Source organism: Neodiprion pinetum, chromosome 3 (genome assembly GCF_021155775.2).
Source record: "Neodiprion pinetum isolate iyNeoPine1 chromosome 3, iyNeoPine1.2, whole genome shotgun sequence".
NCBI classification, from domain to species: domain Eukaryota; kingdom Metazoa; phylum Arthropoda; class Insecta; order Hymenoptera; family Diprionidae; genus Neodiprion; species Neodiprion pinetum.
Genome location: NC_060234.1, coordinates 31358660 through 31377407, shown reverse-complemented (window position 1 = coordinate 31377407; position 18748 = coordinate 31358660). Strand labels below are relative to the sequence as shown.

Genomic DNA, 18748 nt, shown 5'->3' with positions numbered 1-18748 from the left:
CGAAAGTTATTGAAAAAGTCCCCAAGGAGGAAAACCTCATCGAACAGAACTTTCATGCAGCTGTGATGTAGCCAATCAACACTGATTACACAACCTTCGATCCTCGCGTCTGTGACTTATAAAACATTTATAACAGATACGTGAGAATCTGCCGCCATCGCGGACGATTGTTCATCGTGCGGGATCTTTGAAGTTTGCTGCAAAAGCCTCGGGCTGGTCTCGGTGATCAACGAGGTTAGTTTATCGAAACACGCATGATGCGAAATTAATTTTACCCCGTATCCCTCCACCTATGGACCATGCCTGTACGTCTGATGATCCACCTCGTCTTCGGATTCTCTGTACCGCCGCTGCCTCGATCCAGCCTCTATCCGATAAACGACGTAATTCGCTAACACCTTTAACTTCTGATTTAACGTCGTATTAGTTTTGATGCTCTCACAGCGAAGGCGAGTAGCGAGTCGCGAGCTCGAGACTCTCTTTGCCAATTTTCCTCCTCAAAGCTCCATCGTCTTTGATCAGCTCTGTCGGCGCCCCTATAATGTCTCCACTCCTTCGACGACAACCCCCACGCACCGCCATCCGTCGTCTCACCTGCTTCATCGCTACTTTTATCAGGCATTGGCGGGCACTCGTGATATACTTAAAATAGTCACACGTTTCCAGATGTTGTCAACAACGACATAGGGAAGCGCCGGGTGAATCTTCCGAATTTCAGGAATCAGCGGAATTTCCGAAATTAAACTTCTTTCTTGAATGAAGCTTGAGGGAAAATAATAATAAATTTTGCTAATTATAAATTCATCGGTGATATAAGGTGAACTTTTAGAATTTTTTTTTCATTCGTGCAAGTTGGTTTTCTGTTATACTGTTAAGACGGTGAGAGATGAGAAACCGAGAGATATTTTAATCTCGAGCCAATCAACGCCTCTACGCCACTGCGATCCGCATTAATTATTCCCTTTAGATTACGCGTCGCACGAACTGGCTTCCTCTCCTTCCCCATCACCGAACCACCTTCCGCCATCAATTTCACCCCCGTTACACTATCTCGAAGGAATCTGCTTTGCCGCTTCATCGATGTTAATGCTTCTTTTTATGATTATCATATTTATAAATACCCCTCCACTGCCTTCCTATCGCCATCTTACTTCATTTTCCACTTCTTCTTCTCTCTCTCTCTCTCTCTCTCTCTCTCTGTCAATTCACTCGGATCTCAGCTGATGAAAGGATCTCGTTAATTGGGAATACTGACGACAGCCCGAAAGCGTATTGGCTCAATCTTACCAGCGCCTTAATGTACCCCATCCCACCTCCTCTTCTCCCCAGCTTCCCTCGGCTCAGACCGGCTCGTCAAAGGGATCTTATTTATGAGACTTTTTGCAAACAAATGGATAAATATAATATCTCGATTTTCGTCAGAGGAACCTTTATCCGATATCATCCAACGACGTTTCATCATATTGCCAATTCATACGCTCTCAATATTATGCGAGGATCATTGCCACCAAATTAAATCATCCGCGTCAACGAGCAGGAGTTAAAATGACGGAAATAGAAGAAAAAGTAGAGATCTCCGGGTGAAACTATCGGAAGCCAAAAGGGTGGCTTAGTGACTGACGTTCGGGCTCCAAGCCACACAGACGATGGACGGTGCACAGAACTATCGGTGCCTGTTATCCTCTTCAAATCTGGCACGTGGCCGTTGCCCTAACAAACAGCTTAAATGGTTAGCTCAGTGGTTCTCAAGCGCATCAGCAGACCGAGTTGGGGCTAAATTCCTCGCGAAAATCTAACCCTCAGATCTCCATCGCAAATAGTTTCAGTATAGCCACTCTTAGGGCTTCGATGCCCGAGGCGTACCTTATACAGTGAACCTAGCAAAGTCCTGAATTATCGGAGCTTTGTCGTATCCTGTACCAAGGAGATGCCATAACCAGATAAAGCGGGCAGCGCCGCTTCGTTGATCATAATAACCGTCATTTCATGTATTAATAACACTCGAATTATACCCTTTAATTAAGATACATCGTCAAGAGTAACTCTATAATAGGTCGCTTTGAACAGATGATCTAAAAGCAATTTTTCCTTTCGGCGACAGCTGGTGTCGTTAATTCTATTGGTCACATGCACTCGTCTGTGATGTGCGGAGAGACTCTGAGTCAATCTTTAGACTTTAAAAGAGTCGTTGTTACGCGGGCTGACGAGGGGCTGACTCCTGGAGCGAGATCTGATCAGTTTTTAATACCATCGGTGAGCAAAATGACGAGTTTGAGTTCGACTTGCTCATTCGATAGACGTCACCGAAGTCCTTACGCGGGATATGGCAGGGCGCGGTGCGGCTCACCCGCATCCGTTTGGACAATTGAGAATGAGGACGCGTGGCCGACGTTCACTGTGAGTCGGTATGCGGCACAAGATCCAAACACCTAACGATAAGCGCAGATGATGTCGGCTCGGGTTAGACGCGTGTATTACCACAACTAAAGGGGCAAGTCGAGCCGATTGCGCGTGGGCCTCAACCGCGGATACAAGTAGGAAATCTATCTAGAGTTGGGATCAGTCTGGCCGGTTCCCCGTTAGTGCCGTTTACAGCTCATCGTTATTATTTGAGTTGATTTGAAACACGCGTGGTACGTGCCTTCGGCTTCGCCCGCCCTTCCACGCTCCTTCATAACGCCCCTGCACTCTTCGTCGCCCTACGCGCTGATGAGTAGATATTGGCAGCTGCCGCCGTTGCTCTTGCTGATGCCGCTTCAACTTCTCTCCCAACGCTGAGCGCCCGTTACGCGTTGTACATTTTCGACGAAAAATTAACTCGAGAGAACACATATTTCTTCGATTTTACGACATCCGACGTGCAGGCTTAGGTTTAAGGATAAAGCGCAAGGTAGAGCTCGCCGTGTATTCATGCGGGATGATTTTCGTGAAAAGGGAAAATTTGACGAAACGATTCGCGACTCGTCGTCAAAGACCACCAACGGGGGCATCGCGAGATTCCCGACAGACGGACAGACAGACAGTCAGACAGACGATGAACAACGTGCGGTGCACGTTTAGCTGCCGAAAAAGCTCTCGCGGCAAGCTTTACGCGGGCGATGGGGCGATGCGAGCTGCGGCAAAGACCCAAAGGAAAGTCGCGAGCGAAAAAACAAAACGCCACAGGCAAAGGCGGGTCTGTCGATACAAGGAGCCGATTGTGGGGCGAGATGAACGTCGAGTAACGGCAAGGGGAATACTCGACCAAAGAGACAGAGCTTGTCTGTGTCCAATAGATTCCGATGTTCAGATACGCAGCATCGCAAATCCCATCTCAAATAGACGCCCAGCTATTAGCTCTAGCTTTGATTGGCCACGCTTAATGGGGCGACCGAGGCGCATATAAATTGCTGTTTGCTTTGAAGATATTTTCAGAATTGCGAGATACCGCAAGGTATGTGACGGAGGCTCTGCTCTGCTCTCTCACGTCCCTATGCGGGATCACATTTCGCAAGAAATGAGACAGCTCGTCAAACTGACAATTCTCCTTCGCAGGTGTTGTACTTTCCAGTCCCTCCAGCTCCTCGCCAGCTTTCTAGGATTTGAATAGACCGTCTCGCTGTTTCTTTCATTTTCAGAATGAAATCCATCCGATTTTTCAAATCCTTCCACATTCCCCGATTCTAAACGGTTAAAGTTTCAGGCCCTGGTTCGCTCGTCTTCAAAACTCTCTCCTCGGCAGCCGTTAAAGAAGCCATAAAAAAAGTGGCTACCGACACGGCGAGGTTAGGGAATTTGTCAGTATTAAATAAATATCCCATAAAGGTCGGCATCAATCCCCGTAGAAACATTAACGCCCGATACAGCCGAGTCTGGGCTGTTATTTTTCATACCGTTGCGTCTTACGACTCCAAGGCCGTTCCAGAAGAGAGATACTCTTCGAGCTTTTTATGGTCTATAAGTCAGGTAGCATCGTATATACGAGGCTGCAGTAGATCAAAAGTGATGTCTCCCTTATAACGTAAATACTTAACGACTCCGAGACTCCTACATACAAGTCCATAGCTGTCAACGTGCTTTTCAACGCCATTTCTCAGCTCGAGAATTGAGAGTATAAAAAATCGTCCTTCTTGTACTTCTTGTGAATTGGCTCTCTCCTTGGCAATTGAAGCACACGTTCGTTCGCATGATCGTGTTAGCGCAAAACAAAAAAAAAGCAAAGCAGAATGTTAGTGTAACGCGAGTGTAGAAGTAAAAATTGAATGCCTTCTGGATGCAGTTAACCTTATTGCTGCTATTTGACAGTTCGACGTAAGGCACGGTCGCGGAAAAATCTTCTTCCAAGTGGCATGGAAAAAATACTGAAATTCATGTACGAACGGTGCGGTAATTAAGTTAAAAATCGAGCCGCAATTTCCGATACGGTTTGTGATAGTCAAAACTATGAGTGCGTAGGAATTGAAAATTGCTCGCGAAAGATTAGAAATCTAGCAGTCTCAGACCCTCGGTACGTAAATTGTTTCAACAGTTCATTATGGACAACAAGGAAATCAATTCTGCTCTGAATAGCCAAGGTAGCCAAGATGCCCTTGAAAGGCGAGAAACCGTATCCCTCGCCTCCCGTGAATCCCAATCAAACACTAATTTCCAAGAGGAGAAGAACGAGATAGGACTAAACAAATCTGAAGAGGATTCCATCATGACACTTGGATCGGAACCGATGGCCTCGCAGACGATCAAGGTTTACCTTCGATTGAAGCCTTTCCCGCCAGAGATCGAGCTTACAAAGGAACAAGAAGACGCTTATACCATCGTCAATTCTACAACGTTGTTAACGAAATTCCCGAGTCTCGACGTAAGCACGAGATCCCTGAAGAATGTCAAGGCGAACGAAAGGGTGTGCAGAACATTTACCTTCACGTCTGCCTTCGGGCCGTCCATCACCCAGAAGGAATTGTTCGACGGAGCGATCAAGCCTCAGGTCGAGGATTTCTTAGCCGGACAAAGCTCGACTGTCATGAGTTATGGCACTTCCAATTCAGGAAAGTCTTACACCCTTAACGGGGTCCCCTCGGCGCCCGGGATCATTCCATTGAGTATTAATTTCGTGTTCCGTAACGCAAACTCGACGCTGTCAACGCCGTGGTACAAGCCGATTTATCAGAGTAACGTTATTGGTTTGAGCTCGACGGAGCGAGTGCGCGAACTCGAGATAAGAGACAAGCTGCTCTCTTTCCCGTTTCCGGAGAAGACGGAATTTATTAACGCCTACCAAACTATGCGAGAGACGATCAGAGCGACAGAGAGCGATTCGACGCTGTCTCATAATGAGAACCTCATGTACTCAGTTTGGATTTCCTTCGCCGAGATCTACAACGACGCTATATATGATCTGCTGTCAACTGACTGCCAGAAGAAAAAAGTACCGTTAAAAATGGTGACGGACAAACAAGGCAGGACATTTATCAAGGACTTAAGAATGGTCTACGTCAACTCCGATGAAGAGGCATATCAGGTTTTACTAGCCGGACAGTTCAGGTCGAAGACCGCAGCCACGGCGCTGAATTTTCGAAGCTCTCGTTCGCACTGTATATTCACGATTAAACTCCTCAAATATTACGCGGAGAGCGCGACCGAGGACGTCGAAGTCAGCGCTCTGTCTTTCTGCGATCTGGCAGGATCAGGACGCTTGAAGATGACGAAAAACGTGGGGGATCGACTCAAGGAGACGCAGAATATAAATACGAGTCTGTTGGTTCTTGGCAGATGTTTGAAATCTATATGGGAAGGACAGTCGTTGAGGCAAAAATCGGAGCTGCTCGGACCGTTCCGCGAATCAAAATTGACACGGTTATTTCAGAAAGCTTTATCCGGGAAGGAACAGATCACTCTGATCGTCAATGTGAACCCTGTGCCAAGTTTGTACGCCGAGACGCAGAACGTGCTAAATTTTTCTGCCATCGCAAAAAAAATTATCATAGAACCGGCTAAGGAGGTTAAGAAGAAAATGTTCACGACAAGATTTTCGCGAGCCGTTTCGCAGAGCGTGAAAACTTATACCGATTGGGATCACGCAGTGGTAGAAGATCCTACGCACGAAGTTTGTCCGGAAAAGAGCGAAAACTGCGACTACGTTCTTCGCGAATGTTACGAGGATTTGATAGCGGAACACGAAAAATTACAGGAAGAGTACGCAGAGTTGAAAAAGTCTATGATAGACAAGGATCTGGAAATTCGCGAAGAAATGGCCAACACTTATACCGGGTTGATAAACGACCTTGAGGCCAGCTGGATGAGTCGTTCAAAGGACGTGGAAGAGCAGCAGGAGCATCTTCTTGCCTGGTCGGTGAACCAAGTGGAAAATTTTTACAAAGAAAAGCTAAACTGTCTGAACAGTAGGAAACGCAGGCGTTGGGACGACGGCGATGCTGTTGACGACAGGGAAGCCGATATCCGAGAAATGGAGGCTGAGAATGCCAGTTTGACTGCGAAAATTCTCGTTTCTAAAGAGACAATTAAAGAGCTCAGATCAGCCAGGGAAAATGCAATTGCCGAGAAAAATAAAGCTGTCTTCGAGCTGTCACTTCTCAAGGAGGAACTGAGGGGCGTGAAAAAAATGCTGGAAGCAGCTGAAAATGATATTCGACGTAAGGATGACGGAGCGCATTTCACCGAGGAACTAAAGAGGCAACTCAACAGTAGAGAGGAGCGCATTAAAAATCTTAAAGAATTTCTAAACGAGGCCAAGGAGGAGTACATTAGGATAACTTCGGACGCCCGTCGTATGCAGGAAGAATTGATCGAGGCGAACGCGAATCTCGTTGAGCATGCCGAGAAGATCGACGACCTTGAAGAGCAGCTGGACCAATCGAGCGTGTGCTTGGCGGAACGATCAAAGCGGCTAGACCAGATTACGGAAAAATTAGAGTGCCAAACCAAGCAGTTGGCCGATGCTGAAGCGCGAGTGATTTACACAGAGGGAGAGTTGAAGAAATCTGAATCTATTCGGTTGAACCTAATGGGCGCGGTTGAAGATCTTAACAAGATGCACAAAGTTGGATGCGTTCGTGCTCAGAAAAACTCTAATCCTACCGAGCACAATTTCGGCCTATTTCCTTATGATGCTGATTGTGAATTAACCGTGACTGGACTTGAAGGCATGAAAATAAATAGGGAAATAACCAGTATTGAAATAGAAAATTCACCCATTCAAGGTGAATTTGTGACAACGAAACGGTTCGAAAACACCAGAGACCGAATTATGAGTTTGGATTCGCTAAACGAGGGAATTTTTCAAAGGCAAGATGCTAGTAGCACTGATAACACTGACGGTTCTGTTTGTAACGAAAATCAAAGCTCTTTCAAATTCAGTACTGCCAGCGGTATAGATGATTCTGGCATTGCAGTGACCATGTGCAGTGAAAATCAAACTATGGAACGAATTAATGAACCAGTAGGTACAGATTTGGAAACCGATGGCAGAAATAGTAAACTGAGCATTACTGGGTTATATATTAAAAATTCGGTGGGTGAACTACTGGATAGGTTGCAGTTAAAATTTGATAATTTGGGGAATAGAAAACCAATTCTCCAGAGGCCAGAAAATGCCAAGCAGGAAATAAAAACCGTCGAAGCTAGTTTTGAGAGTAACGAAATTCCACTAACAGATAGAAGAATATCAACGGAGACGGAACTACGTTCACTCAGTTTTAACAACTTGGAAAAGGATGCACGAGTAACAGATATTTTTGTGCAATTGGAAGTAAAGGTAGTAAATTGCGAGGCAAAAATGGAAGCGTTTGAAAAAGACGTCAAGCTCCGACAAGACGAGGAAAGGCGTTACTTAGATTCCTTGAACGACAAAGTATCGAAGCTTGAAAAACAGCTGTCACAAACGAACATACAATCCGAAAAAACTGCCACAGTATACTTCAATGAGCATGAAATGAGAATCGATGAGTTGCAGAAAGAAATTTCTGAATTGAAGCATCGGGATCTGATCAAGATGCCGCCAATGGAAGCAAGTATGGACGTGACGCTGAGGAGTAGCATCCACGTGTTGAGCGAGTTAGAGCAAAGAGCCAAAACATCTGAAGATATTTTAGCGAAGTGTCAGTTGCAGGCAGACCATCATCACAGACAATTGCTTGCCAACATGGAAAGACTGTCATCCGTCGAAAGCAAAATACAAAGCTGGCTGCTACAAGAGTTGAAAAATAACGACACAGGTCACACCTCGAATGATCAATCACTGACTGATTTGCAACTAGTCAAGGATGAAGAACGCTTTCTTATTGTCGAAAAAAATCTCCACCAAATAGACGGAGTAGATGTTAAGCACGTTCGTGAAAACATGAAAAAAATTGCCTCCGAAACGAAAGATACTATCCGAAAAGACGGAAAGTTCCTTGGAGAGCAACAAATCGAGAAATATCAGAAGAACAATGATCAGAGATTGTCAAAAAATTTGGAACCCAATTGCAAATATAGCGACGTTTCTTTGGATGACGGAGCATCTCCAACCAGAGTGGACCTTCTCGCAGCGTCGACGCCAACGCGGCAGAGTGGAGCTGACCAGTTTGATGCCAAATCAGCGCCGTTCGATTGTCAAAGTAAAACTATAACCCCAGTCCTACCTGTTGGAGAAGCATCTCTAATGGTCAGAGATACGTTGATCACCCGATCAAACATAAACGACACAGGCTCGCGTTTGGAGCCACCTGAGGTACAGACTGTATTGCGTTCCCAAGATATTATGATTATAATATTTATTGTTATCGTTCATTTGTTCGAATTGATTTGATAGTACTCGATTGACGTCAGGATGTATGTACCTTAGAGATTTGATTGTGAGAAATTGAATAAACTGATTTTGTGTTTAATTATCAAATTACGAACCATCTCACAATTGCGTTAATGATTCTTTAGATTTTGAACGTGTCTAAAAGCTGAAACGTTACGGTGATTGCGAGACCGTTAAGGTGTTTCGAAAGAAGTGAGAAACCCTGCAATTCATTATTCACAAGAGTCTACAAATCTGTTATTTGACAAGTCTAACGCGCCGCTATATATGCAATTGACGGGAGTATGGAAAAGACAAGACAACTGATCGGAAAAAATGGATTGGACCAACAAACTGTGGTAGCTTTCTTATGCTGACCTCATTTTTACATCATTCTACAAATTGACAGAATTCCGCGCTGCGTAATCCTAATCTAGAATGTTTTCCCCCTAATTTCGCATACTGAGCGAATGCCAATTACTCGAGTAATTTTGCATCATTCATTACTGTGAAGCTATAAGTTCTCTTCGATTATAAGACTCTCGGATTAAATAGAGAGGATTTTCAGAGTTGACAAATGTGTTACGTTATGCTATTGCTGTTTCTTATTTCAGTTCTATTGTTTTTCGTCGTGCGTTAATAATATTGTAACACTGATCTTACGAATTGCTATAACAGTAAAAACAATTGGATCATGAAACGATTATAATGAACTAAAATAAACGGCATTTCAAAAAAGGTGTCATAGTTAAGTACATTACATTATACGACAGTCCGTCCTAATCCTTATACCGTTGTTACGAGTTTGGCTTGCTTACATCGATTCCATTCGCGATCTCTCGGAATAACGGTAGAAACTTTTCGACGCCAATACACATATAGCTGGCCATAATTTCCAATCAGAGACCCATAAAAACAGCTCATGCACTCGTGTGCAAAAGATCACGTAGAACCATCCTGATGTAATGAGTCTAAGAGCGTCGGCGACGTCTAATATCAGAAATGATAGCATATTGCCAATAAAATCTGATCACCCCTGGCTGGCCCCTGCAGAAAGCAGTCATCCAGTTAGCTGGGGTGCTACGAGATGTTATTGTAACAAAAATCGAAACCACATTCGGTGCTGTAGCGACGATCGGCTGCAGAGGGGCGGACAGAAAACCAATAATATCAGTAATCGATGGGAGTGAAACTTTGTTTATTATTGGCTCAGAATGAGCAAACTAACCGCAGCACAGTAAAGCCGTAACACGGGGACTGCTGCGTCGAATTTCAGGAAATTTACGTAATTAAAACGGTGCTACGGAAAGTAAAAACGGTGCACGTCACCACAAGAATGTCGAGAACGATAGTGACGGGGTTTCGAGGTTTTTTTTTAACGCAATCAGCTCTGGCAACGTATAAGACACGCCGACTCGTTGTAATTTCGTTAGTTTGTTTTTCCTTGCCATTCAATTGAGTAGCGCCACATGCTCATTATTGGGGCATGGTAGCTAGTGGCCAGCGGTTTTCTCAGGGGTGGATCTTGAAGGCCATTTTCACCGACTCACCTCTGGAGGCTGGTAATTCCACGCGGCAAATGTACCGCGAAGTTTCCTCTTTCAATTGGCAATAAGATTTGATCGTTGCGGGAAATATCATCCAATTTCCTTGCCTCCCTTCTCGACTTGAGCATTGCCTGGGCTGACTGGGCGGCTGTTTTACTTCCCGGTAGTCCGTTGATGCCAGAAACCCATCCTCGCCCAGACCTTCGACCTCTCAGCTCGGCAGCGCGGAAATTTATCCGCGAGACTCAACTGATGAACCGTTGCTTGCATCACGTTCGCAATCTAATGTACGGCAACGTCCACATTTCCAACTACATATATGCTGAACCGTTAATCGATTATTACGGCGAACCTTAACTAGCGTGAGTGATGTAGGATATGTTGAAAAAAAGGGACGATTTAACGAATGCGCGACAGATTTGTAATTTGACAACCACTGGGTAGGGGATAACTAATGGAGAAAGACGTCAAAGAGATATTCCGTTTCCCGGGCTATTCTATTAAGAGCGATTCATCCCTAGCTTTCATAAGTGTGCTCGAGGTTTGAAGAGAAGCCGTAAGAGACGAGAATCAGGCAGGAAGGCAGGAAGGATGGAAGGGGTTCCATTCGGCAAAGTTTGCGCGAGACATTAGTTTATAATTCGGCAATCCTGGATCAGTATTTGTCACGATTAGCTGCTCCTCCAGCGACAATGGTGGAATCTAGGAAGGGAGGCCTTCAGCCTTCAGTTCTCTCCGGCTTTCATTAATTCCTCCAATTCGACCGAACTATTGTCATAGTTACGCACAATTTGAACGCGACAAAGACGGGGGTCCGTGGGATTGACGTAGACAGAGAGAGCGTAAGGAGTTATATTATCAGAATAAAGGGGTCCAAGGTACGTTCAGGAGTTGGGTGAAGCTATGGATTATATTTCGCGTGTCATTTACCCCCTGATTTAGACCAGCGGCATTTCTTGAATCTTGCCATGGAATTTTCCTCGTCAAATATATTCTAGCCTCGTCTCTCCGGGATCCTATTAAGTTTGTTACCAACTCAACCAGGTATCGGTGTAAACCCTCTTTCCGCATCAACGCCATCTTTGAAACAATTTGTCGCAGAATTTTCTCCCTTTAAAACTACGCATTTCACTGTGCAAAACAAATGAAACTGTCCGAGCAGCAAGTGCTGAATCAAGCGTTACTAATGCCAAAACGTAAAAAAATTAAAAACTCGCTAGTTTCGTGCAGTCTCCGAGTCTTTGCTTTTTTACATAGATCGTATTATGGTTCCACTTAAATATGTGCTATAAACTCAATTACATACTTTTCGCTTTCTTTAATACTATTGATATTTGTACTTTGTCCATAGTCTTCAGCCAGCGACTCATTCTATCGAGCAATGAAATCTATATCAGTGCAACCCAGTACACATTTAACTACAATTTATAAAGGTGTAAAAATCAATGCACGTTACAGAACCGAAGTGATGTAAATTCTGGCAAAAGTAATCATAGTCAGCCAATCTCTGTATACACGCAGGGAAGTGAACAGAAGAGCAATCATGCGGTGGTTAAAATACAAATATTATTTCCAAGACAGGCGTGCCATGACAAAACGGCTGGTTTTTCGTAATGTAACAATAACGGATTAAAAATCTTTGAACGCATTGTTGTAATTTGGCCACCGCTGGGTAAGTATCTGAAAAAATTAAGTTACAAGTTACATCCTGTAACTCGGGGATGCGCTGTGGTCGAAGGCGATGGTAGGATCTGACCGACTAGTGACTGCCGAACAATAAGCAATAATACGTAATGTGATTCGACCGGAGATGTTGGCAGTATTCTCCCCGAACCACCGCGCCTGCGGAAGAGAAAGGGGTGAGTTCGCAAAGGGCAGAAAGGTCTGGCAGCAATACGAGATAGTCTGGGACTGCGGGATTTCTTGTCGGCAGAGAAACGGAGGCCATCACAAAAAGGAGATAGCTTTTGGCCCGTTGCTTATTTCGTTCATTTCTGTACGCTGCAGCGCTGCAACGTCGATGTTGACGCATTTCAATGTAACGAGAAACTGTGTAAGCCGTATGCTATTATTCAGCGTGTTGTACATCATTTTCATTTAGAAATTTTATTCACACTGCAGATTTATCTGTGAAGCACTGCACTGGTCGAATCTTCCCCGTGAGATACATCAGTTACTATAAATGTATTTTGTTATTCATCTTTATATTTCTTACATGCTGCCTTAAAATCATAGTGTATTTTATTCGTTCAGAGTTTATAATACCGGTATTTCCACGGATGGAGATTGACGCGGTGACGCAGTTTTTCTTACTTTATATAGCACTGTTGCTTTCTCATTTTCTTCATGCTAATAAGAAATCTGGTATCTTCACTTTCCGTTCCTCTTTCTTTCGGAGGAAAAAGAAAATAAGGAGAGTTATTGTATAACTGCTCACCGTGTAAGTGAAGTTTTGAAATTTCCAATCCATCTCCACATTTCAAGGTCCAAAGAATCACCTCCGACCATTCTCAGATAGAAATATGCTCATGCTCCGTAATCAACTTGTTGACCGACGACATCTCGAGCACGGATCAACCAATTTCAGAACTTGTTAGATTTTGTATATGTTTCGTTCAGTGGTTTTTAAGTTGTTTCGATACCAAAATTGAAGAAAAAGGTCAAATTATGAAATCTCACTAACGAAACTATGAAACAAGCGGGAAGTTCGTTGGCTCGCCCAACATATTCAGCCAGATTAATTACTTGTTTTCAACTTTTCTCCTATCCGTTTGAAATTGTTTCATCAAACAGCTATTAATCGTGGTGCAAGTAATTTGCGATGGAAGTGATGAAACAGAAATTTAAAACAACACCACTAACCTATCCAACTTTTTTAACACATGGTTGACTTTTGTATATTGTTGCTTGTCAATATTGAACACCTGTCTACCAAAAATATTAGCGTGTTCAAATAATAGTAACTGGAGCGTGTGGGAAAGACGTATTGAATTTGATGATACCGCGGGTGATTGACCAGTTCAAGCGATTCCATATAAGATGATTAGTAATGCAATGTCTGCCTCTTTTGCAAACAGTCATAGTGAAAAACAACTCAGACTTTGTGACAAGTGTGAGTTATTAGTTTGGACAGATGTATGTTTTAATTTGAGCGAATGCTTAAGAGGGTCAACAAAGTACACCTGCCGTCCAAGTGCCGGGTAGTTGGCGATAGATTACCTTTTTTCTTGAGTATAGATTATTGTTCTTTGTCTTGTTGAAATCTTCATCCACTGCAATAAATATGTAAATATTGCAAGAAATCCGCATTATAAAAATATGGAATTGGCGCGCGTTTACCGCTGCCGATATCGTATGACAAAATGATGGTGATACAATGAAAGTTATTACAGATGCGTAAACTCCATTGGAAATTGTATCAACAGTCAGCTTTATTCAAGAAAAAATAAAGTAATAATTTACAGTTTTTTTGTGTTCGTATATTTATAGCTTGCGAATATGCTTTGAGTGAAAATTAAACTGGGTTGCGCGACGAGTGCCACATCGACAGGTAACGTTCACATGATAATCATTAAAATATCCAAAGTGTATGTATGCAATTGCAACACCATCGAATATCGACCTACTTGTGTACACAATTTGACAACGAATTATACACCAATTGTATCAATATGAAGTAATTCAAATTTAGAACACAGAGCTATATATAAGCAAGGTTCGGCATTAAAGAGTCAGATTCCGAAAAAAATGGAAAACCGTCGTATCTTTAAAGTGATGCTCGCAATGGCAGCACAATGCTGTCTCGGAGTGTTATCATCGCCTGGACAATCGCCTAACTGGTGTGGACTTAAAAATTACAAGGAGATCTCGGAAGAGAAATTTCGCATTGCCAACGGGAAACCTTTCATTTTCATGGCGTCTGCAATTATTGCCCTTATTGAGGGAAGAGATCCTTGTCACGATATCGGCTATGAATTAATGCAACTCAAAGATGCAATGAATAGTGGAAATTTGGAGGCATTGTATTTAATTAACGATGCATTTGCTGAGATAGAGCCTTCTGCGACACCTGAAATGAGCAAATACATCATAAAATTTGGGGTGCGTGAAGTCATTAATGAACTTATTGAAACATTTACGGAAATATCAAATGTCCGGTGCAATAACCAGGACAGTATGAATAATTCCCAAATTATGGATAACATTAAAAAAAGGCAGAATTCCATTACATCTGGAGTCACTACTGTCGTCAAGAGCCTTTACATGAGAATGCAAAATTACCAGGCACTCCAACCTGGAATGGAATTTTTTATTAATCATACCGAAACCAAAGCAATTGACGGCTGCGTGACAGCAATTAAAGGATTTTATAGCGGAAGTTTGATCATGCTCGAGGCCTTTACCGGATCTGCCTCTGATAGTGAGAATTATCTCTGCGCGTTGTACGAAAGAATGAATAATACACTCAAGTTGTTTAGAAGTGAAATATATATTCTGTACGGTATAGTTGAATTTTGGGCTTCTAGCAAGGCCGAAAAAAATTTTGATAGTTTACTGGAACTAATCATTCTTATACAAACGGGCCAAGACACGATGCTGAATTACATAGAAGCAGGTCTTAAAACGGAGTTCGATGCAATGGATTTCAAACTAAAATCAGTTTGTGGAATGGTTGACAATAATACTGGATGTGAATGCTGCAAATTCGACATGGCCGAAGAGAAAGCAAAATCCTACTACAATGCAGCGTATGATGTGCTTGAACATGTAACCTCATCAATAAATAAGGTAACTGCATCGACTGCTATAGCTACCCGGTTTTCAATATCCGAATCAGTGAATCAAGTATGCAGCTACATTTTTGACGAAATAAGATTCAGCAAATCTACAAGTGATTCCGTGCTGCAAAATTTACATGATACCTACAGAAGCTTATCTTTGTCTGAAATAAAAAATCGGTATGAAATTTTAGACAGGGTAATTACAAACGATCAAACATCCACAGACTATATGGGTGATCTCTTAAAGAAATGTCAAATCAGTGCAATTGAGCATGCCCAATGGGCAATAGATCCTGTTTTCAATGGACTTGAGACCCTGCTTGGCACTATGAAAGGAACCGGGCATGGATGTAATGATAGTCAATCTTTGATCGATCGGTGCCGTGTAAATGCATCCTCAGGATGGGTAACCCTGTCTGAATCCTGGTTCAATACGCTGCGATTGCTTGCTGTATATACTTCGACCAAGGATCGTCAAAGCACAATGAATATGTCTCAGATTCAAATGAACGAACCACTAACTAATTCAAGAATGAGCGATGCTGTCCGAATTATTTTCGATAAAATATCTACCGCCTTGAACAACATTAATTCTGGTAATTATTCGTCGTCCAATTATTCCATCGCAAATTATACGGATGCTGTGAATGAAACGGTAAACCATCTCATAGGTGCATTAGACATTACTTTCAGCTCATTTTTTAAAATTGGAGCTTCATGGACATCCCAATCCGCACGGACAGAAATTATCGGCTGTGTTAGAAAATCGATTGAGATTGTCTTCGAGGCATGCCAATTGGCGCAATGTCGAGATTGTAAAGGATTTCAGGCTAAAATTGAAGAGATGGAGAAGCAATCAGCTTCCAACTACACAGCTGCGGTTACAAAGGTTCACGAATTTATTGGAAATGTCAATATGAAAGATGTTCGAGTGGACGCGATTATGAAACAATGTTTGAAAAAATCATTAGAAAGAAGTCAAGATTCATGTAAGAACATATTCGACGCCATCAGAATTCTCGCTGGGCAGATTTCCCCGTCGAGCAGAATTTCAAGCAGCAGAAGTGTGATTCTTCTCAATAACCTCCGACTTGGGTGCAACACCAATGTGAAATATCGAATATCTTTCACGTACCAGGCTATACAATTGCGCGTAGTAGTCAGTCTCATTCGAAAATCCAAAATTTCGGATGGTTTTTCTCTAATAGAAATGCAACGTCAGAAAGCTCACGCTGCTGTCGACAAAGGGTTTGATGTTTTTTTCAACGAAATCCGTAAAAATGCCTGCAGCGCGAATTACAGTGGAACCGATATGATCGACAGTGCTGCAAATGTGACGTACACGTTCTTCAGGGTACTAACCGAATGTGCATATTACACAATGAAAACAGTCATCCCCGAAACTTCTTCGAGCGTAGCGACCGTTCAGGGCTCAACATACGCTGCGCTCAATTCAATGGTTGGGAGTTTGTTTACTATATTAAGAACAATCCAACAAAATGAATTGTCCGGAATCTTGCAGGAAATGGATATCATGAAAGATACAGCAGTCTGTTTAAGTCATGCTGTGATTGATAGTTGGTATGTACCGTTAATGAAAATAGCACACCAACAGAACAATACTGAAATGAGATACGAACTTAATAATACGATATTCACATTACGTAATATATGCAGCAATGTAATTGAAACTATGGTCAATTACATGAAGTACTATTTTCAATCTACGAACAATTCAATTTCAATAGAATACCAAGGGACAACCTCAAAGCAGCTATTCAAACCTGTTACTAACTCTTTCTTCGACGATATTCTCTTGGCGTTTACGGCTGACGTAATGTGTAATGCGAAAACTACAGCTCATTCGTGTTAGAGCGTATAATCCACTCCCAATGCAGTGTATCAAACAATTAACATACCTGCATTCGATATAGATATTCTAATTCAATTCATATTAAAATGTTCAATTCATTAAATTAAACATTCATTTCATGCGATTTTTTCAAAAATTCTTCTTTCACTGATCTCGAAATTTTTGAATATAATTCGTTTCTTCCTATAAAAATTATCGTCATAGTAGGATATTTTATATTAAAGGGTAAAACTGATGGGGTGGAACAAGATGTTCAAATTTTAGACCTTTCCGCGATCTTCACTCAAAATGAAATTGAGAACAGTGTAGATACCTTCGGTACTATTAGGGTTTGAAATACATATCCTTCTTCCACACCCACGTGTGCAGTTCATACTCATTTCCATTTACGTTACAATAACGAAACAATTCGTTTTCAACTTTTACAATAAAATAATTTATCGTTGATCTCCGTTTGCATTTGTTAACTTAACTGTAGCACAGGCAATTCAGGCAACGCTTGCGAAAGATATACAGGTGGATTCCGTTGTACTGTAAAAAACTTCAACCAGTTCAGCAAAACAAACCTACGTTTGTAACTCAACTATTTCTTTTGAATTGAGATGAATAATTTAGTTGATCCCATAAATTAGATTTAATTAAAGTCTGTCGTACCTCACGAATATTCTTGTGTTACAGCCAAGCTATTAGATGAATGGGAAAAGAGATATTAAAACAACCAAATCTTGGATTATTACATTCTTCACATTTTCTGTATATTAATACTTGTCAAATTGGACAGGTATTTCCGCTTTATCAATAAATGATTATCCAATGACACAAATCACTGTTAACTGTAAACTATTACAGCATGGAAATGCGATGAAAGCAATTTTCAAGAAATATCGAAAGTCATATTTTATAATTTCTAGAATCATTCTGATCTGAAAATCACTTGATAAGCAGTTCGAACTTAAATGATATATCCGTAATCACTGACAGACCAATTTCAACCGAGAGTGATCAGGATCTATCTAGTTTTCAAGGACTTATGTGTGTAATAAAATATTTGTTCGACTTAATTTCGAGCGTTGAGGAGCATATCTATGTAATATTGCATACCTACTATAGTCTTATAGGTGTTTAAAATAAAATTGAGAACAATTTGTATAATTTTCATTGATCTAGCATGATTTCGACCTATACGCCTTTACATCCTTAAAATACAGCGCATTACGGAATTACAATATTTCTAACATCTCAAACAGACTTGAGGTATTTCTAATGTCCAATCGACTAAATTCCGGTGAAGTCGTGTTACTTCGTAAATTGTACGTTAACTCAAAAAGTTGATTGCACATGCTTGAAAGACGCATAAAGAACCATAGTATTTTAAAACAGATATCACCTGTATGCTCACTATATATGATGATTGATAAGCAACGAATAAAAATTATACATATGTAAATTGTTCGTCATCCTTGATCATCATTTACGGCTCACCAACGACAAATCCAAACCGTTCACCCTCAATTTTTCTTTTACAGTGCTTGAGGCATTCACCACTTCAGCTACAATTATGACTCAGACGAAAAGGTCTACACAGTTTGAATTTGGGAGAGATATAATATAAAGTATGTTTTCATGGCATCTAAAGTAGAAGACTGGATAAATTGGTATTTAAAAACGGACGATGAATCAGGGAACAAAAATAACTTATTCCCGTTGACTGACAACAGTTAAAACAGTAACCCAGAATATACTCATATTAGAGCCGGCTACGCAAATGCACTTATTAGCGGACATT

General features: G+C 41.8%; 2 protein-coding genes across 3 annotated transcripts; both read left to right on the top strand.

Moving 5' to 3' along the window:
- The first annotated feature begins 4513 nt into the window (after nucleotides 1–4513).
- LOC124214420 (kinesin-like protein KIF20B) lies at nucleotides 4514–8782 on the top strand. Its single transcript, XM_046616689.1, has one exon. The coding sequence runs from the start codon at nucleotides 4514–4516 to the stop codon at nucleotides 8780–8782; it is 4269 nt and encodes a 1422-aa protein (XP_046472645.1).
- A 5293-nt stretch (nucleotides 8783–14075) lies between these two features.
- On the top strand, nucleotides 14076–18364 carry LOC124214626 (uncharacterized). 2 transcript variants are annotated; one of them, XM_046617084.1, is made up of 2 exons: nucleotides 14076–15096; nucleotides 15281–15300. In XM_046617084.1, the coding sequence occupies exons 1-2, from the start codon at nucleotides 14083–14085 to the stop codon at nucleotides 15287–15289; spliced, it is 1023 nt and encodes a 340-aa protein (XP_046473040.1). In that variant the 5' UTR covers nucleotides 14076–14082; the 3' UTR covers nucleotides 15290–15300. The 2 variants fall into 2 exon arrangements, with proteins under 2 accessions (XP_046473040.1, XP_046473039.1); XM_046617083.2 differs by having other exon boundaries at nucleotides 15035–15096; nucleotides 15281–18364.
- Nucleotides 18365–18748: the final 384 nt, after the last annotated feature.

Excerpts from the sequence above, each read along its gene's own strand:
- LOC124214420 (XM_046616689.1), top strand. The coding sequence starts at position 4,514 with ATGGACAACAAGGAAATCAATTCTGCTCTGAATAGCCAAGGTAGCCAA.
- LOC124214626 (XM_046617083.2), top strand. The coding sequence starts at position 15,319 with ATGGGTGATCTCTTAAAGAAATGTCAAATCAGTGCAATTGAGCATGCC.